General features: G+C 39.8%; 1 protein-coding gene across 2 annotated transcripts in view; it reads left to right on the top strand.

The window, feature by feature from the left end:
* Positions 1-19,366, top strand: part of CCDC126 (coiled-coil domain containing 126) — a 55,308-nt gene extending 35,942 nt beyond the window's left edge. For both annotated transcript variants that reach the window (XM_078663555.1, XM_078663556.1), the window contains exon 3: positions 18,214-19,366. In XM_078663555.1, the coding sequence (XP_078519681.1) occupies positions 18,214-18,395 (182 nt within the window). In that variant the 3' untranslated portion in view covers positions 18,396-19,366. The remainder of the gene's footprint in view (positions 1-18,213) is intronic.
* The last annotated feature ends 3,069 nt before the right edge of the window (positions 19,367-22,435 follow it).

Here is a 22,435-nt window from a genome sequence, read left to right as displayed (position 1 = left end):
AATGACAGCTAGGACAACTCCTTTTCTTGTTATTTGAAGGTATTGCTGCACCCTCGTTTTAGCTTAAGCTGTTTAAAGCTAAGGCACGGGTGATGGCATTGTAAAAAAAAAGTAAATACATTTTTAGGTCGAACCTAGAACATGCGCTGTTCGAGGCATGCTGTAGTAGGGTATGCTGTGGAAGCCTCGTCCACTCTCCGCCCATATTTTTTCTTGGCTTTGTGTCATTGTCCTTCTTAAATGCTGGTTTCTGAATGGTAAATAGGCTTTTTAGTCCCTACTTGGTACCGCCTTGTCTCCATTTATTAATGCCCATAAGGACTAGACCTTTTACTGGTGATGCTACACAGTCTGCTTTATCATGGCTTAGAGCACTATTTTTTTTTTTTTATTTGCAGCGCGGTCAACTTTCAATTTAGTGGCCGCGCTTGGTTATTTAATTAATTTGCTGTTTTCTTATGCATGAGTGGCGCAGGTAGAGTTGGAGCCAGGCACGTCACTTGAGACTTGGATGGCTTTTCTATCACGATGGCTCGCTTATTTAACGCCAGCTATTATAAGCAAAAGATTCCCGGGAGTAGAAAATAGGTGTTTCCGATGCCAAACAGAAGGGGAAGGCGGGTGGCACCACACTTATTTTCATGTCCAGGTTTAAGGATTTTCTGGGAGACAGTTTTTTCAGATATAGAGCAAGCAATCGGAAAATAAATTCTGTTTGAGGCCGAAGTTGCCTTATTTGGATTCTGTAGAGGGGATATAATTCAATCTGAGCCCAAACTAGCTTTTATATGTATTGCGAGCTCGGTAGCTCGCTCTCCAATTTTACAAAATTGGAAATCCAGGGAGGCCCCTCCCATTTGAAATGGTTTACCAAAATGAAAAGGACCCGCAAATTTGAGAGAGCCTATGCAGGGAGGGTAGGAGCCACTAAAAAAATGAAAGAAATTGGACGTTTTTAATGATTTTGATAAGATTAAAGGGGTATTATAATACTGGAAGTTGCAAACTAATGTAGCAACTTTTTATTAGGATATATTTGAATTGGTTATCAAATTGTATTCCTAATGGGTATGAGTTTTATTTAGGCCATGTGCTTGTTAGCAGCTATGAAGGAATTGGTCAATAATAGAGCACTACCACTTTAGTCCGGTTGCACTTTAAATGTAGTAGGAAATATATATATTTTTTTGGCTACTTTTTCTAAAGATAAATGGCATTTTGCACTTTGTTTCATGAAGGACTGATTTAGCTTTTTATAAACTTGCACTTTGCACGCTTGCACTTTATATGGTCAATGAATGTAAGTCTAGTTTTGTGAATAACTATAGAATTAGTTGTTAAAAAAAATTACATTTTTCACTTTGAATTTTATACGTTGTATGTATTTAGGTTTGGTTGCATTTGCACTTTTTTGATCATCCACTACAGGCGTATCAGGAAACTGGTTTTCTCTTATTGCTGCTATGAAAATCTGAACTTTTCTGCTGCTTAAATTGAGAAGATGTTTAGCTGTTTTTAATTGCTTTTTTTTCAAGTATCTAATGTATTATGAACCATATGCTCTGCTCAATAAAACATTAAAAAAAATAAAAAAAGACTTGATTCTGTTGTGGTGAAAGGCAGGCACTTTTACCTAAACAAGCATTTGCACTTAAATAGGTCTCGTATTTACGCAAGTTTGAGCTATTACCTTTAGTTTTTGTTTTGTTTTTAAAACATAAATAAAAGGCATTGTAATTTACAATGTCAATAGCTTAAACTCGTGTAAATGCGAGAGACCTATTGCATTGCAAATGCTCTTTATAAAAGGCATGCAGCTGCGTTCAGCGATCCCAAGGAACAGAAGTAAAGAGCAGCGCTATTATTTGTGCCGGCCGCGCTAGTTAAATAAAATACTTTGCTGGAGAGCGTGTCCTGCATTCATTAACACAAGAGTGCTCTGAGGCTGTAATTGAAAGCTACTGAGTAACAACACAGGTAAAAGGGGGGTGTCCTGATGGGAGGTAACAAAAGAAGAGCGGGAGGTACTAATAAGCCTATTAACAAATCAAAGATCAACCTTTACAAAGGACTGTGACAGGAGCCAATTAGATGGGCAAAGAGTAGGCGGAGCTTACAGCCCACACCTGAATACAGCATGTCTCCAAGATCAATGCAGCAGCTTCTCCAAAGACACAAAAAACATTGAAAGACCAAAAAACCCCAAAGTATTACTTAACCTTGCCAAATACTCAGTACCACAGCATACTTCAAAGGACATGGGGTGAGCACACTCCAGCCTCTGTTAATTTATTATGGCCCTGACATGCAGCGAAGACAATTGTAGGTGGGAGATAAAAAATAAAATCGGATTCAGACAGGGCCAAAAACTAGGTGCAGGCACAACAGTAAGAGACCCCCATTAGCAAATCAGATAGCTAAATAACTGTTTGCAAAGCCAAAAGGCTGGCAGTAATCCCCAGACCTATTCAGCAATCAATTTGTTTATCAATCATTTGTATGATTGATGTGTTCAGTAATATTTATTGTATTGATAATATTTAAAATACAGAATATTTTTAGGTCTCGCATGCGCTGCATAGGAGGGAACCTTTTGGAATCTATCAGCTTTTTGGGCAAAAACGTGCATGTTTTGCATTGCTTTGTATTGCAACGCATGCACGTTTGGCGTTTCCCTTGCGGGAGCGAGCTTTGGCGACATCTGTTTGTAATTATCTTGCAAACAAATAGTGTCCCTGGTCGCTCCCGCAAGGGAAACGCTGTGTATGTCTGGTCCCTGTTACCACGCAGAGACTGATTGTTTTCCATACTTCCGACTGGGCTTTACTATTTAATCTTCTTGAGGAGTTCAAGATGTCACTTGCCTCTGCTAAGAGGAGACAAAGACTGGATCTGCCGGGCCCTCATGCAGTGTGTTGCTGAATGCATCGGTTTGCTTTGAAGAGTTCTTTCTAGGAGCCCTTCAGTTTCTCGGCAGTCAGCCCCCTCTGAGAAATCATGTCTCCTAGACATGCACCCCGCCTCTCAAAGCGGGGCACAGTGACACACACCCCTTCCTTTTAGCTTTCAAGGCATCACATGCAAATGTGTGGTTATTATTTAATATTCAACCCACATGCCCTTTAAACATACAGACAAATTAACAGGTGAGAGGCCCTGCGTGTTCTGGCTAAATTCCCAATTTGATTCATATAAGGGCTCAGCCTTTGATGCAAAATCACTCTTCTTTCTGCATCCCTCACTGTGTAATTCTAACAATATTTCACTTTTGTTTTTCTTCTCACGTGGCTCAGCTTGGTTGGCTTTTGCCGAACTCTAGCCTAGTCTTTCACGGGTGAGACCTAAATGTGTGGGCGCATTGCGAGCGCGCATGCTCTCTGCTCCCCTTCTGTGGTGGGTTCATAGTTGCAGCAACCAAAAGACACCGATCTGCTGTCCGGTCTAGGACTGAGGTTGGGGGTCATCTACTTCGCTGAGCAGGTAGTATCTGTGGTGAATAATATTCCAGGTTTTGCCTCTTTAAAACTTTGAGGCACACAAAAAATGGCGTCTTTATTCAACTAAGCCCCGGCGATGGGTTTTTTTTCTCCGTACTTTTATTCATGCATGCAATAAAATATACCCACATAATTAAACAAAATTGTGCTCTTAGTTTTATCTCTTTTATTGCAGCAAGGAGAATAGCGTTTTCTTTACAAGCATATTATATACCTTGCATGGCTTCGATTGGGAGGTTTAAACCACTTGTGGGTATGATGTGTAAAGATGTCGAAGTGATCAAAATTTCAAATACATCCTGAAATGTTTGAGATCATATTATTTGCCATCACACTTTTGCAAAAGTATACTAATCTGATTTATTCATTCATTCCTACCTTGCAGGAAGTGCTATATGCCACTTTCCTACTGCCTCTAAACACTTCAGTAGTAAAAAAAAAAAGAAAATAAGGGTAGTTATGGAGTCATCTGAGGCTAAGTAAGTCTTAAGTGCAAGTAAAGCAGGAAGACTACAAACTGTACAAAAATGTCCTCAGACAGCGAAACACAATGGCATACTTTGAAATTCTTATCCGATCTTAATCAATTGTATTGCGATTTATGCATCAATGATCAAGAAATTGCATTGCATTGTTATGTTTTGGAAATTACAAAGAACGTGTTTATTTTCTTGTAAAATCATTGTTTGAATTTGAAAATGATGACTGAAAATACAAGAGTATGAATAGATAAATTGTGTTATTCATTTTTGATTACTTGCATTAGGTGTTTTCAACACCAGGTGAACAGTGCGCGATTGAGTCAAGCCACGCAGCTTGTGATAATTCCTTGTTTTGAGTTCACAAGAAGTGACAGCCCTTGTCAGTCACAGCACCTATGGATAAAGTTTATTAGGATTTAAATTGATCATTAGGAGTGCACCCCATAACTAAATATTTTCTCATATAGACCTTGTCAAACCCTTGGGGTAGCACCCAACCCACAAAATGATGTTTGATTCTATAACCAGTATTACAGATAACAGAGCCAACACATTGGCATATACAACAGATCAAGCTAACGAAATGTATTCACTCATACAGGAAGTACGTTCTATGGATGCCCATGGAGGCTCAATATCCCAGCAACTCAAACAATTAGAATATTTAACCCGACGACAATTGAACCAGAAGATGCATGCCTCAACTTTGGTGCAATATCATAAAGCCAAAAGGATTCCTAGGGGATTACGATTATCGATCAAACCCATGTTTCGTTTTCATTTAAATGCTAAATTCATGGATAAGTGGTATAGCATTCTTAATAAATGCTCCTTGGATCTCATCCTACTAATTATAGAGGAATTATCGAAAACAATTCGGGAATTAGAAGATGAGATACATACTCTTAAGACTGAACTTGAAACCAGAATGGAAGCAAACACCTCGCAAATAAATCTTTAAGGATTGAATCAAAACGATTGACTATAAACTTAACGAAGTTTCATGTGGGCCGAAATCTATGCCCGACCTAGATTCGAACAAAGAAACCATGACGCAGTCTTCTGAAGAAAGTTTGGTAACCGATAAAGACACCTCTATAAGTATAGCACCAGTGCAATCAGGAACCTCGGGATCTAATATAACTGGTTCAATACCAGCATCCATTGAAGCAATACCAACGACAAGCACAATGTCTTTTTTGTCCCAGGTACAAGATCAAGGACTACCACCATCACAACAGATAGGAGCCAGAGGCAGGCACGTCGGACAAGGCGAGGAAAAGGCAGGCAAGTCTCTACGGAGCGGGAAAACATTGGTCTATTTATCAATATATCATCCAAACAACTTTCAACCTAACAGCTTAGAGTTCTTAACAAAGGTCTTTCATTTGTGCCCACCAATACACCAAATAAAATTGAACTGGAAGTAGCTCTATATCGGATTATGACAACCTTGCGTCTACGTCACTTCTTCACTAATGTGGTTGATCATGCACAACAGACAGAATCCGCAACGGATGGACGGTTTAAACCCTAGAGTACCTATCAACCACCAGTATCCCATAAAATGCTTGATACTTTCGAAATCATGATTAAAAAGGATATCAAATCTTTGGATTTGAAGAAGGTCAAATGATATAACCTCACAAAATCTGATCGGCGCACCATACAGGCAATTGCAAATAACACTGAATTGACGATACAACCGGCTGATAAGGGGAACACTCGTTTTTACACCAATAAAGTGGATGAACATCTCAAGGATGAGAACACATATCTACTATTGGATTCAGAACCCACAATTGAATTACAGAGACTATTGGATTAAATTCTACAGAATGCAGTGGACCTGGAGTGGATCGATAATCCAACACAAGCGTATCTTACAACCACCTATCCACGGTGTCCCAGTCTATACATGATCCCGAAGATCCACAAGAGTCTTACAGACCCACCGTTCAGGCCAATCGTCTCAGGGTGTGGGTCAATATTTGACCCCCTTGGACGTTATTTAGATCATTTTCTTCAACAATTTGTTCAACGATGGCGCTCATACATTGAGGATACTACTGTTTTTTTCTTAAAACTGGAAGAAGTAGAGCAGGACATGAAAGACACATGGCTACTTTGCACCATAGATGTGGTGGCTCTTTACACCTCCATACCACACAACGCAGGATTGGAATCAGTTGAATGGGCATTATTACAGCATGAAGACCTCTCCACCAACAAAATCTTGTCACTCCAAATTCTTACATTTTGCCTTCAGAACAGTTATTTCACATGGAATAAGCACTATTATGCCCAATTAACAGGTACATCCATGGGTTTTTCCGGGGCACCCGCATATGCAAACATTCTCATGGCCCAGTTTGAGTCACATATACTAACAAAAGGGAGAGCAAGGGATCGTGTTCACCGCTGGTGAACGGAAAGTACTCCTGTTCCCCTGTGGAAAGGCTAAATAAACAAATCGAGGAGGACCATCATTGGAAAACCAAAACAGAGTTTCCTAATGTGGTGGAGAATGGGCAAAAGGAAAGAATTCATCCTTTTGTTAAAAACCCCTCACTCACCAGCCTAGTGGTGACATGCTTCATCATCGGGTTCCACGCTGGTGGCCTAGCGTCACCAGGGTGTGCTACAACACCTGAAGTACAGTGGAGCAGGTTGTTAGTGTGGGTGCAGAAAAAAGTGTTAAAAATTGTCCTGGTTTAACTTAGTGGGACGATAAATTTTATTTACAAGTAACTGGACAATATTAAAAAGGTGAGACGAGATACCGTGAGGGTAAATTAGGACCAAAAGTATCTCTATGTGTGTGCTGGTCTACATGTTTCAACCTTAGTTGGGATGTACCAGGTTTTCATCAGGACCGTTATAACAGGGAGCTGGATGGTATGTGCCCCCTAAAAGGCACACCCAATCCTAGTTCCTTGTGACCAAATTTTAGCAAAAAATCAGCTAAATGGTAAAAAGACTCTAGCTACAATGTCTGAGTCAGAAAAAATAAAAAAAAGACCTGTGGGAAGGAAGAAGAAAAACCGACATCAATCAGACGTGAACTATGTTACATGCCTGTTACGATGTGCAGTGTCATGTCATGTATCTCTTCATGCTTCATGCCACTCTCATTAGGAACGTTGTGGAGGTTTTTCAGTGAAATTATCACGTGTAATAGAGCCCGCTCGGGGCTAGTTGTGGAGCCAAATCACTCATACTTATCAAGAGGTGCGCGCTCATTGGCAGCGTGTTCTGGGACATTCACTACTTTTATACACTTGCGTACGTATTACTGTCTTAGTGGTGATGTGGTATCACATTCTCGCTTATCCGCTATTGTGGTCGCGAGAATTTGTTTGAAAGTGCATAGATTATCTGTAAAAATACTGTGGACACACAAGGACTTACTGACATAAAACGTAAAAGACATACAAACATTAAATTTTTTGGAAATGTATGGCTTACTCCTGATTGAGTGTCTTTTATCATCGAGGGCGGAAGGTGGTGTCCCCACTACTGAGACATATTCTGTGAAAAACAAACGTTATCGAGAGCGATAAGAATATGGAACCGCTACGGTTGGCGGTAGAAACCAGATACCGTGATGGCCTCTGACCCTGTAAAGCAAAGCTGTTTTACTCACAGTTCTCTCGTGGTGGAATGCCCATTAACCTAAATCGGTCCTCCGCTGCCCTGCTACAGAGCCGTAGTGTCTCGTGTAAGTATAAGTAAGGAGACGGCTTCCGGAAAAGGCGGAGTTGCGTGCTCGTCACATGTTGGTTGCCTAAGTAACGCGTGTGAGCCAAATGTTACGGGTGCCGAATAAGGCCAAGAAGCGGGGGCTTGGGTGATTGTCAAGGCAACAGTGCTGGTTTGGAACTACGAAAGACCCGAGGATTCGTGTTCGCTGAATCCCTGGTGGAGGTGGTCACAAGTGAACCTGTCTGTTCGAAAAGTGCACATCAATAAGGGAGTCATGCTACTATAAGGCAGTTAATAAATGAGTGAACCTGCCTGATCGGAAAGTGCAACAATAATGGTTATGAAACCATATATGTCAATAATAGAGTCAAGCTACTATTAGGCGATTAATTAATATATGCTGCAATTCCGAGGTTTGAGTTTGAGTCACAACATCTGATGAATTATGAAGCATGGTGGACTAATATCAGATTATATTGTCGTTTCATTGATATCATCTTTTTGATTTGGATGGATACAATAGAGGCATTAGAGAACATGATACAACATTTGAACTTGGTGGACCCTAGAATACAATTTACCCATAAGATTGATGATAAATCGATAGAGTTCTTGGATGTGACAGTTATCAAAACACTGACCGGGAGAAGATTGCAAACTGAACTATACACCAAATCAACTGATCGCTATAATGCATTAGAATACACCAGTTTCCACCCAAGAAGTTTAATCAATAACTTAGCATTTTTTCAACTGATACGAATCAAGAGAATCTGCTCTGACTCACAAACATGTCAAATTAAAATGGATGAAAATCTTCAAAAATACAATGACAGAGGGTACCCTCAGGATACATTGCAATCCAGCATGACTAGAGTGGCTCTAATTAATCGACGTGGCCTATTAAGACCTAAACTCTGGCAAACATCGAGTAAAATGGTCTTTGTATCCAGATTTACAACTCAATCCAATGCCATCAAACGAATTATCAATACTAGATGGGAACTTCTTTCCAAGGAACCAGACTTTCATAACATTTATAAGGACCCTCCTATATATGCCTACACTAGAGGAAAGAATTTACGTCAATTACTAAAACAGACCAATACACGACTTTCAGACCAATCTTTTAAAGGAACCGTAAAATGCCAAAACTGTACCCATTGTAATAATGTCATACTTGGAAATACATTCACACATCCGACAACAGGTTATTCAATTACCTTAAGACACACTAGTGACTGTAATTCACAAAACGTTGTCTACAGCATTAAATGCCCGTGCGGCAAAATGTATGTCGGCAAGACAGAACGCAAATTGAAAATAAGAATCACGGAGCCCAAGAGCCGGATCCGCATACAAAACATGACCTCACCGTTAGCAACCCATTGGTTTTAAGAGAAACACTCTATTTCCCAATTACGCTTTCTAATCATAGAAAAAGTGATACTGAGATCAGGAGTTGATAATCATAAAATACTCCTACAACGAGAGGCATATTGGATTAATACTCTGAACACCATGACCCCAATGGGTCTTAATGAGAGGTTTGATCTGTCATGTTATATGTAGAAATCATAGTGATTATGAGGAGTACGAACATGAGTTCAGTATTACACAGATGAGACATGTATTATCTGATCATCAGATGTTACTCCATTATCAGCTACATACTACCATTTTTCTATATCTCACTGCATACATAGACCACTATGATGGGAATCAAGTACAAGTAAGGATAGACCATATCACAGCTTTTTATATCACTGATTGGCAAAAATCATTAGCTACTAGAATGGACTGTACGGATTGTTCAGCATATAGGTTGTGGAGCGCGCAGATTGAACGTGTTTTTATTACATTTGCGTTCATTTATTCATTTATTTGTGATTTGGATAACCGGTTCTGGGTTACAGTAGTACCGCTCAGTGTATTTCACATGGTATCGGCGCACATTCAGCAGTAACTCCATTTATATATGGCAGCCGGAGTCCTTCATGGTTCGGTTACAGGCATCTTCGTTAGTCTGTCGTTTATGTTTTCTACACCATCCGACCACGTAATTTGGCGTCGCGGGGTTTAGCACGGAAACAGAGGTTCTGTCCACTCGTCGTGTGTATACGCCGGATTAGATCCAAGATAGAGGTAAGAAATTCGCTTGGATAATTGTTCACAGCGCATAACATCCAGTTACTATCCCCGTAGGTTCCGGGCCAACGTTAGTTGACTTATATGTTTTTGGTATTTTCCTCTAGGTGATTCAGTACACCAGAGGAGATAAGGTATGGTCACCACAGCGTTTCTTCAGAGCGTGATGTGATGGATCCCCGTGTGGTCGGGTTCTAATACTTTTACCAGATTTTTTCTGTTCACAGCATAACATTGTGCCGTAGCAACTCCGGTATGACATTTACAATACCAGCATGTCTGGTGTATAATGGATTTATACAGTTATAGTCTGGTGAATATTGGTTTCACGTAGCTACAGTGTTTTTAAACTTTGGCATGTTTTTGTATTGACAGGCCAATAGGACACTAGGTTGCGAACCTATCGGTAAGCTTCCAATGATTTTGTGGTTTTCTAATATTCACATTATTTCCGTCTTAGTGATATGATGGTAGGTGTCATTTATGGTGTTTCTGGTTATTGTAGATTCCAGGTTTTCTATTCTTCGAACACAACTTTAACAAGGTAGGACAATATTACACACAGTACCAAAGTACATGTACACATTTTAGGTGTTTGAGTACCATGGGCATTAACATATTATACCTAATATTTCATTTTGCAGATCAGCCACTGAAGAAGGAACCAGTTAGGTTCCGAAATGCATTGGGCATTTTCAAAGATTATGCTTATCAGTTCTTAATCAATTGTATTGTGATTTATGCATCAATGATCAAGAAATTGCATTGTTATGTTTTGGAAATTACAAAGAACATGTATATTTTCATGTAAAATCATTGTTTGAATTTGAAAATGATGACTGAAAATAGTATGAATAGATAAATTGTGTTATTCATTTTTGATTACTTGCATTAGGTGTTTTCAACACCAGGTGAACAGTGCGCGATTGAATCAAGCCACACAGCTTGTGATTATTCCATACTTTGAAATTCAGCATAATTTGAGTTGTATTGGACATGACATTGCCTTCCCTTTGAAAAAAGCAATGGAAAGTAGTAACAATCATTTGCATAGCCAATAGGTCTCGCCTTTTTGACCTTATAAGTATTTAGTTATCCAGCACAATATCCTTTGTGCAACAACATCAACTGTTGCATGGCTAAACACTTATACGGTCCCAAAGGCGAGACCTATTGGCTATGCCAATGCTTGTTATTTTTTATTTTGAATGATCTTTACTATATGTTTCATTCATTCTACTATATACACACCATGTCCCTGTCTCTGAGCCTCTTGTGATGTAAAAGTGATCCTACATAACAAAACTTAAGAAGAGTTAAGTACAGACTAATAGGTTTCCCATCACAGTTAGTATTATACCTTGGAGACCATTACCTTATGTTTCTGAGATTATTTTTTATTTAGATCCCAATTATATGTGCTTTGCACTCCACTTGGTCATGGAGGTATCTCAAGAATAATAACTATCAAAGAAATGCAAACAAGGTGAGCATAGACGCAAGCCAGATGAGGCATGTGTTGGAGCTGAAACCCAAAGACTTCAGGACTGAATCCTTGGACTAGTCCTGCTGCTGCAACACTCTGTTACTTCTTGATTTGGAGTTTGAAAAGCAGCTGGACGGCCGGTTTATACATAGGCCAGTGCTTATGCAAGACTAGGAAGGGAAAACAATCTAAGAAAGATGTTAAGATTGATATTTAAAAGCAGGCCCCTGCATATTTTTGCTGATATGACACAGTTGATATTTCCTAAAAAAGGCATACCCTGCTCTGGACCTAGTCGGCCACCCCTCACCTGATAGCTTGTCCTTCCCCTCGCTAGCCATGGATTCCAACTGGTCTTGTAGGTATCATAGCTTGCCCTTGAGAATCTGTCAGTACATGTCTTGGTGTCCTTATAGTATTTTGACCAGGCATGCACCATACCAGAATCCATCTGTGAAGTTGCTGTCACTTTACCTTCAATATTGGGGCAGGAACATTGCATTCACAACTGTCTTGTGATTTCTTTTTTATTCCTTACAGTCCCCCCCCCCCCCAAAACCACGTAAACATTTCATAAACTTTTCTGTATGTAGTTTTCTAATTGTGAAGATCATGAACATTCCAGAGATCTTGTGTACAAAATATCCTTTCTCATTACACCTTCCAGTAGTACACCCTTCTTCACATAGTCTTGTTCTAGTACAGTACAATGTCCTTTTGGGCTTGGTGGATGGAGCCCACTGGAATTTGTTGGTACCCGGGTCAGTTGATGTGATATCTGTGTCATTGTTACCCTCAGATGATTGGGCAGTACATGTCTGGACTGTGTTTCACTTCGTAAGGCTGGATGGTCTGAAGCAGGGCTTCACGGAGGCAAAACTGGCCTTGTTGAACGGATCTATAGTTTTTGAAAGTGCTGGGTTACTACTTACCTGCTGTTCCGTGAGGGGGTGGGGGGCGGGAGAGTCACCGAGTGGTTGCTTGAGGGACGAACACCTTGCAACCTTGCACTAACATCAGATCCCTTAAAGACGGTCACGTCCTCCAGGTACAAGGAATGTCTTAGGGCCATTACCCTTAAATACCCAGGCATTGCCTTAGGCCTAATACATCTGATAAGAGTGTCTTACAGTACACCTGGAACTAAATGAAGGCCCATACAAATGTAAAAATCCACCAGGTTGTGTATATGCTCTGAATGACGGTCTTGTTAGAAAACATTTTCGATTGGCTCCATGGTAAACTTTGAAGTGTGCAAATTGTATCACTAAACCAGTTACATGCAAAGTGAGTATCTGCATGTTCGACATTCAAAGACCTGAGCATCATAAAATATGGCATACTCCTCCAATTCAAAAGCAGCATACATGATAAAATTCACAGAATGTAAGCCAGAAACTAAGAAAGTCACAAAATGCTACTTTCTGGAAATCCGCAGCAAATCCTTCTAAAAAATGTATTCCCTTCTGTCCACAATGCATCGTCAGAAGGAGACAATCTGCTCATATTGCAAGGTATATACATATGAGCTGCATATACTAATGTAATGCCAAGGCTCTGGCTACTGTGGCAGTGTATAGATCTGTCAACTCAACAGTCACACCAATCATATGGTGGTTTTAAAATTACTCCACATTGAGTGCTGCCATTTGAGTTGCCATACAGGGCAAAACTCCAGAGTGCTAGGTTGTTTGTAGACATATCTTTAGAGTGATCATTTAGAGGATCTCAAGAGGCTGGCATTTTAACTACTTTGCATCAAGACATAGACAGTCTTGAGAGACAATTGTAAGAAATGGAGAATAAGTAGGAACCATCTAAAAGTTGTTCTGTGTTAACTGTTGACACATGAAATTGAGAGTTTGGATGCTTTTAGACCAGCTGCAGATGGCGCAATAAAAAGAATTTGCTGCAGGGTTGATGGTAGTGTGATGAGGAGAGGTCTTCAAGAGTTTTCCGGGTTGACAGACAAGATAGAGGATCATATTCTGTCAGAGGGTTCTATGTGGATGATGATGTAGTGAACCGAGATTTGAACCTATTCTTCATGGAGTAATACAAAATAGCTCACTCTGCTAGCATATGCATTTTGAGGAAATTAAACAATATTAGAGCTAAAGCTCTCTGGGCTGGATAGCCCAGCAAATGGAGTTACATTTGTGTATACCCACCCTGGAGTAAATATTAGCATGTATCTTGAAAGACTTGCTTGAGATAAGGCCACAGGGACTCGCTGGGGATAAAGCCACAGGGACTGACTGCTTTACTGAGGACTTCCATTGTGAATTTTTGTATTTCTTAGTACGACAACTAATGATAGTACATGAGGATTTTCAGCAGGGAAGTTTGGCCACCAACCGTTTAGGGGCAGCGATGAACTTCCTTCTATTGAAGCCAAGGAAATAGCTTTACATGTACTTGTCTTATAGGCTATTATTGCTTATTAACCTGGATAAAATGTACTTGTTCAAATTTCTGTAAAATATTTATTACCTCTCATTTCTCCCTACTCCTTCTGGATCAGGGAGGATTTATGTAAGGCGTTCACCTCATATCTGTAGAGTGGTTTTGCAAATCGTCATCCAGCTGATCAAAGACTAAACTTACTATTTGTGACACTGGATGATGATAAATTCATTTGATACACTTATCCGTCAGACAGACTTGGCAGCAATGACATACTATTTACTGGGGTTGTGTTAAATTGGAGGATCGTGTAAGGCTGTTTTCCCCATTCCTCTCGCCCGTTACTAACAATTAACTTGGATGTCTTTAACCCCTTCCACGCTCATGACGAGCTGGGCTCGTCATGAGGTAGCCTCCTGCTACGCTGATGACGAGCCCAGCTCGTCATGGAACATTTGTTTTTGCATTTTCCAGCACACAACGGGAAAATGCACCGCATCGATGCGGTTAAAGCGAGTCAAACCCACTCTGATCTCCAGTTGTGATCTCATCATGTTGTGAGAACCGGTGTAGAGGATTGTTTAATTTCTATTTGTAATAGACCACCAGTGATGAATCTGCCTGGTTGATGAAATCACTGTGTAGCTTTCATTTTAGAGAAGTCATTGATATGAGCAAGCCTGCGTTAATTCAGTAATTAACGTTTAGTTAATTGATTTCATGCACAGTTCATGAATTTTAGTCTTGCACATAGCTACAAATTCGGATTTTCGAGCAAGAAGCCCTGCCATCTTTTCAACTATGAAGACATGCTGCCTTGAACTTGTTTTACCTAAAAACCCTTGTTTGAAATTCTAAGGCACAACAGACACAAATAACATACCGTACATTGTATTTCAAATGTTCGTTGAAATGGACTACCATTAATAACTTCAGTGATATCTGTAATTCTTAGATTGGACTAACAGAAACCTGAGCCAAAGAAACCAATGATCTAGGATTGTTGGCAATGGATACTGTAAGTCGTCCTGAACGCCCCTATCTAAATAAGTATCAATAACGTACTGTGGAAATGAATTTTTTGAAAATGCAATAAATCAACATAATGAACTCATGCCTGGATGGTTGCTAGATTCTTTAGGCATATGCCCCTGTGGGTATTCCAGATGAGATTACACTCTATTCTGACAAAAACTTACAGCTATTTAGGATATCAGACACGTTGTTGTAGTATATATTATAATATTGATTGGAAAAGCTAATGTAGTTATGTACTAATGATGCAATGCTTGTGTTTACAGAAATCTGTTAGTGAAGCTTTATGTTGTAGCTATGTATTCAACTTATTTTCATGTTATTAGTATTTAAATGTGTGAGGTGCACAAGGAACAGAGGGAGTAACTCAGAGTTGATTGAGGACAAGGCAAGCAAGTAATGGGAATGTAAGGGAGTAGCGGATGCTGGGTACAGGCAGCTAAAATGGGGGGGGGAGCTTTCAAACAACGTGAAAATTACAGAGTTCAATTTGGAAGCACTAACTACATTACCAGTTGGAAAAGCAATGCAAGCTAGAGTTTACCTTCTAGCCCTCTCTTCCCCAAGGAACTTCAGCAACACTTTTTTGTGCTCATGTGGTGTGTGGCTAAATGTATCTGAATTGGCATTTGGCATGCCAGAGGCTTACAGGAAATAAGAAAGCATATTCTTTACTAAGTAGTTTGTTCCTCCAGCAAGCTATTAGACAACTGAAAGATGAGGAACACGAGGTAAGTATGACAGTTGCAATAGAAAACATGTTTGTTTGGATTGGCTTTTCACCCTTTCTTATCAAAGTATGTGAAGAATTTAAAGTGTGTGCGAGAAAGCAATGAGTTCTCACGAATGGATAGTGCACAGAGCACAAGAGAGGATGGATGACTAGAAAGAAGTCAACGGCTTATGAAGGACTGCTATATCTTTTGCTTATTTTGAGATTATTGGCTAAGTTTAGCTGTGGTATGAGCTGGCTAATTTGCACAGTGAATGCCCCAAAAAACTGTCAGTGACCGCTGATTAGTGTTTCACATACAGTTGGGGTAACAATACTTAAGGTCTTGGCATACCATATTAGCGGGGAGAAGGACTGCAGAGTGTGTAGAAGAACTTTTCAAATTTCTAATTGTCACAGCAAATTCTAGAGCTCCTGGCAGGGGAGAACTTCAAGAGAAAGTGTTCTTCTCATTAAGTCTTGGCATCTGAAGTAGGAACTGTAAGGCCAAGCTCTAAAAAGGAAGCATACTGCCTAAACTTTATCTTCATAGCCTATTACAATTCGAGTTCACACGTTCTACTGTGCAAACAGGAATGTCACTGAATACCAAGGAGGTGGTGTGTGGAACTACCATGCAGATGGGCATTTCCTTTTTAGGTCTCGCCCTGGAACAGGGACGGAGACTTATAGTCGGCTGATGCCGGGGAATGAGGGACACAAAACTGGCACGATTTTTAGCAGTCGGATTTGGCTGCGCGAACGCGCACGTTCCGTCCTGCGCCGCCCTCCCAGCCTACTGCGCATGCGCCGCCCTCCCAGCCTACCGCGCATGCATGCATGCACACAGACACAGACACACACACACACACACACACACGTCGCAGACAGACACTCGCTCCCCCACACACCCCCTCCCCCACAGTCACACACACGCACTCCAAGACACATACACACACGCACGCACACACATACACACACATACACAGGCCGCCCCCCCCCCGCGCCTACATGCTCCTCTCCCTCCGCCCGCCCGCCGCTCAGCAACGCACTCACCGGCTTCCTCTCCTCAGCTGCAAGGCCCGGCAGCAGGACTCTTCTTCCCTCCTTCGGCACCGGGGCGCAGGGTAGGCTCCTGCCTGCTCCGGTGCTCCCTGCTCCCAACACGGCTCCAATCGCGGCTCTTCCGTGGGAGGCGGGGTAGGCTCCCGCCCTCCTACTTCCTGTTTCCGGGTGTCGCGCCGGCCTGCCTGACTTCCTGGTCGCAGGCCGGCAGAGTAACGAGGATGTTTTGCGGTATGTATTTATTTATTTAATTATGCATTTTTATATAGCGCAGACTTTACCCGAAGGCGGTATTTATTTATTTATGTATTTATGCATTTTTATATAGCGCGGACTTTACCCGAAGGCGGTATTTCTTTATTCATGTATTTATGCATTTTTATATAGCGCGGACTTTACCCGAAGGCGGTAATGCTTGCCTTAGCGTAATGGTGTTCCTTCTTAATTTATTGGTGGTGTCCCTGTTAGAATTATTCCCACTTTTAGTCTAGCAATGCTTGGCATGATGTTGGCATCTTTGGCATTATTGAGCCCATCCCTGGTATAATGGGACCACAACGTATTGTGGGCATTCTTGACCCAATTGTGCTTCTCTTCACCAGCGGTGATGGTCATCCCTGGCATGCGATGGGTGTTCATGGAATTGGATGTTGATATGTAGACATGTAAAGCCAGACTCTGTCCATGGGGCAGTAATATTCATGAGTACTTGATGACATGGAGATCAAAGATACAACTAAAACTGAAAAGCCATTATTTTGAGAGACTGTCATATTTGTTTTTGGGAATCAGAAATATTTATTAAAATGAAATGCTTGTAATAACAAGCCAATGCATGATTACCAGCTGTGATCGTGTTTTCAAAATGTTTGTAAAGTTGATATTAAAGTGATAATTCATGCTAATTTCTGTAGTCTTATTTACATCTTGTTTACAATTATACTATACTACTAATGTATGTTTACTAGCCATAACTGTACTGTTATATGTTACATTTTAATTACAGTGTTTGCCTTTTACAATCATTTTCTTACAAACTACCTCGTAAAACAAAAATATTTATGGCTAAAATATTTTGCACTGTTTGCACAATATATTTGTGATGTTTACACTTACCTATTTGAAATTAAAATGTACAAATGGACATTTAGTCAATTACCATTAAAAAGTTTAACTTTTTTGCTAAGATATTCTTGTAATCTTTTATGCAAACAAATTTAAATACTGCATAAATAATTTTAACAACAAATACTTTATATGTAGCTTTTTATGTACATAAGAAAACTATAGCATAAAGCAAAAAACATTGCCATTTACAATAATAATAGCTCAAACTTAAATAATGCGAGACCTATTGCATTGCAAATGCTTGTTCTAGTTGTGAAGTGTTCTACTGTACAAGAGGACTTGACAACTTTTGAAGCTCTCCATAGCAAAATAAAGTTGTATGTATTGTGTGAATCCATACATGTTAGAACAGAACAATGCAACTGTTTGAGAAAGATATAGAGCAAAAGTAAAACATTAAAGGTTTGCTTCAGCTCTAAACACAAGACAGTTGACCGTTTACTTCTTTATATTACATTGTACTGTATAACATCCTTCTTTATTTTGAAAGTGTAATTTTGCCCACGATTATTTTCAGTGTTTAAAATAACCTTTTTTTCCTCATTGCAGCTGATTTGAAAAGAACAATAGCTGTTCTCCTGGATGATATTTTACTACGCCTTGTGAAACTGGAAAACAAAGTTGACTATGTAGTAAATGGCTCTTCAACTAACACAACCAACAGCACCAGTGGGAATGGACTGTCAGCCACAACAAGTAAACGCATACAAGCAGCTAGTAATATGAGATAGCAGTGAATAGATTTTCAGAGAAACCATTACTGTAGATTTCATTTCAGGCTTTGTTTTTATCACATGGCCCTCCAGAAAGAAATACTTTTTTGTTCGAGAGTCCCCACTGCAAGTTTATGCATTGTGTATGTATGTACTGGTTTTGATTGGTAGTTTGTACCAGTCAGGTATTGTATGAGAACAATCATGTATTTTAATGCCTTCTAGTAAATGGAGTGCTGTAATTTGTAATCTCGTGATGTAAATTGTAATATTCATCACACTAAAATGTAAGCTTCTAATTCAGCCTTCAAAATTTACTATTTAAATATAAATGTACTAGGTTATCAACTACAGATGAAGTTTATTGAAGTTAAAATAATATTTCTGGTACGTTAAACACTGTGCTGACAAGTTATTCATTTTAACTTCTATTACAAAATATTGTTACTAGAAAAATGTATACTTTGTTAATATTATATTTTGGTACTTGGCAAAGAGATTTTATGTCAGAGGATAGAGTTTAAAACAGTAATCCAAAGAATGTATGTCTATATTTGCACTACCTATCAGAGTATAGCTGAATCTAACTTATTGTGCGACACAATTTTTCATTCAGACTATACACTCTAATTATGTAGTAAACACTGTTGTTCAAAGAACCTATTTCTCTCAGTCTAAAGATAATCTTAAGATATCTTCAAAGTTTTCTTCTGTATTTTCTGAAAAGCTATTTTTCCACATTTACACTTGTGAAATGCTTGTAGCTTGATGATGACATACTCCACTGTTACCCCTCCCCCCAGCTTCACTTATCCAATTAAACTAAAACTTGTTGTGTCATAATAGTTCATTTCTCTTCTATAAGAGGAGGAAATACATTATCTATCAGGCTGTAGTCCATAATTGGAATAGAATGTTATTATGTGGGGGACATGTCCCTGGTGGAAAAAGTGGTCTTATATTTAATAAAACAAGTTTCTATATTAAAATAAGCGTGTGAATTTAAATATGCTTTAAGGAAAAGATACAAGCCTTGTTCTTTGATATACAAATAGCTCCAAAGAGCGCAATCTGTTGTTAAAATTTCCAATACCTATATACATCTTGTATTTATAGCCTCACTATTTGATTGTTTTTACTAACCTGGTCCTTATTATAAAAGAATGTTGAATGTTGACCTATTCTTACTTTGACATGCTTCCTGTTGTGCCTTACAGCTTGCTTCCTCTTTACTATTTGATGCTTTCCTTTACGAGGGCTGATAAGACTTGGGCTTCTCTAGGGCTTTTAGCTTTCTGCTGCTGATGCATGCTTTTGACTTTGGTACTTTTGCTAGTGGGACCATTCCACAAAAAAAGCCAGACAAATTGTGACACTAAAGGAGTTTAAAAAAACATTTAGCATGATAATCTGCACAAATTGCAGATTTCCATGCTTATTGTTTCTCAAATGTTTGTATATACTGTAGGGTGGAAAATCCAGAGAGATAGGTATTGGATTTAAGTACATTAGCACTTGTAATTTATTTCTTACGTTCAGAATATAGAAGATATTTCTAGATAAAGAAAGCCCTTCACCCCCTACAAACCAAAGGAACATTAGTGTTTCACACTTTTTTCCACCTTGGAATCACGCCCCAGGATTCCCAGAAAGATGTGCACATGCATTTTCAGGGTCGGATGGGACAACAAGTTTGTGAATTAGCACAGAATTCTACAAGTGTGCATGTTCCAAGCATATTGCATGGCCAACTCTCCCCCAAACTCCCGTAACCTCCACTACTTGCACATGTTCTACAGTCACAAAATGTAATATGTGTTTTTTGGGGGGGAAAACTCCAAATCCTCATTCTGAGAATTGGGGTTTGAGACAACAAATTCAACTTTTTTATACTTAAGTCTTGCTTTGTCCACAATTTTTATTCTAAGAATAGAGACGAATAATGGATAAAAGAAAATGTACTTGTAAGGGAATAAGACTGGACTGTGTTCCTTTAGGCAAATAGTCTTAGAACAGAGTTTTGGTTACATAGTACCAACATCCGAGTGCAGTGAAAACAATTTTACGAGACATGCATAGTCTGGCCTTGTGGGGTGGGGCACGGTTGTGAGAGGGCATGATTTGGATGGGTGCACCATGTGGGATCAGGTTTGAATATACATTCTTTTTTCTGGGTAACTTTGTTTATTCATAACATTAAATCTAGTCCAGCATCAGCAAAAACTCACTAGTACACAATAACAGCATTAGCGTTGGGTCTCATTGAATGTACAGTGTCTTAGTTCCCCGGTGGGTGCTGCTCCAGTGGGTTAAACTTGGAGGTGGATATATCATCCTCCGGAAACTAATTTCCTAACAAACTATGTCAAAAGACTGTACTATTGGTTTCCCTCCAATTCCACTCCACCTTGACCTCAGAAATGAGAGGCGTAGCAATTTTGTTTAGATGATGATTCAATTTTTTTGGTAGAAAACAAGCACATAGAGAGGGAAAGGTGATGGTTATTGGCAGGCCTGGGCATAGTTCGCGGAGTTTTGGTACGCGGAACTCCACGAAGTTACAAAAAAACTCTGCGAAGTTCCGCAAGTGCAGTGCGAACTGCAATTTGTGCTGGTATTCCTGCCGCTCGGGTAGAAATTCTACCCGAGCGGCAGCTTGAAAACGTACCGATCGCGAGGTGGGAAAAAAACTCAGCCGCACATCGCGAAGTGGAGTTTTCTGCACTCAGCAAGCTCCGGATTGCAGAAATCTCAGCGAATAGAGCGAAGTTCACCGGAAGTTATTGGGGGACAAAGTAGGCCAAGTGGCCCTCTCCTGGTTCTCAATCCATGCCCCCAATGACAATTGGGAAAACGTTTATGCCAACATTTTCCTCCTAGCAGCCCAGTACTCGCCAGGAGAGCTGCTTATTGGAGGCGACTTTAATATAGTTTTGCATGCTTGGATTTGCACATGCATAGACTTGGGGCCCACCCCAAACTTCTGTGGCCCAAGGACAAGATTTTAACTTGTTAAAGATTTGACATTACAAGCACGAAGGCAATAGGTACAGTACATTCTAACCAAATATCCATAAAACCTATTCCTAAATGTACTTCTTCCTTGTCTCTAGAATTATACAACCTAGAGTTCTAGATTATACTGTTGGTATAAAAACGCCATCTGACCATGGCTTTGTGTGGCTATAAATGAGCCCCTTCCCAACACAAAGGTCCCTCCACCCCCAAAGTTAATAAATGTAAAAGCTCTAAGAGATTCAGCCTTCTGAGAGGACGTTAGAGAAACTATAAACTGATATGTCAATAAGATTGATCATGTGGAAGTAAACCAATCAACACTTTGGGAACAGCAATGGTGGTCATCAGGGGTTAGTTACTCTCACACTACTACCTTTGAAAGTTTGAGCTGCCAAAAAAACTAGGCTTGCAAAAATAACTTTCACCAGCAAAGGCCCCACCTAAACAAAACTGTTCTGCAAGGATCCTCGAGGAGCAACACAGTTGATGAAAATTTGATAAACGATTGTTAAAAGAAGCTTCTTTATGTGAAGCTATTGTATTACAAAAAAGGGGAACCAGGCTGATCAAATGTTTCCGTATAAATGAAGGCACGCATAAACTTGTAACCACATCAAAGAGATAGACAACGACTGAGGTAATACATATTTAATAACCCCGAAAATAATAATCTCAGTATTCTCAGCCTGATATTCGTACCTTTTCCACCAACAAGAGCTAAACTCACACCAACAAGATGATTGCCTCCTTAGTTATACTACTCTAGACCTTAGACTTGACTTTGAAGAGCTAGGAGAAGATATCGTAACAGATAAGGTTTGTGAGGCCATTAAAAATATTGTCCCTGGACTTGGAGGATTCTCTGCCTCATTCTGTACAATTTCTATGAATCTGCTTGTTGATCACACTCACAAAAGTATTCAGTGATTTCTTAATGCCGAAAACTGTAACTGAGACCATGCTTATGTCTTCTCTCACCCTGTTACTAAAACCAGACAAGGACCCGAAGTCTTGTGGCTTCCATTGCTCATCGCACTATA

The sequence above is a fragment of the Lissotriton helveticus genome, chromosome 10 (genome assembly GCF_964261635.1).
Source record: "Lissotriton helveticus chromosome 10, aLisHel1.1, whole genome shotgun sequence".
In the NCBI taxonomy this organism is placed as follows: Eukaryota; Metazoa; Chordata; class Amphibia; order Caudata; family Salamandridae; genus Lissotriton; species Lissotriton helveticus.
Note: the sequence above shows the minus strand (reverse complement) of the source record. Positions and strands in the feature narration are given on the sequence as shown.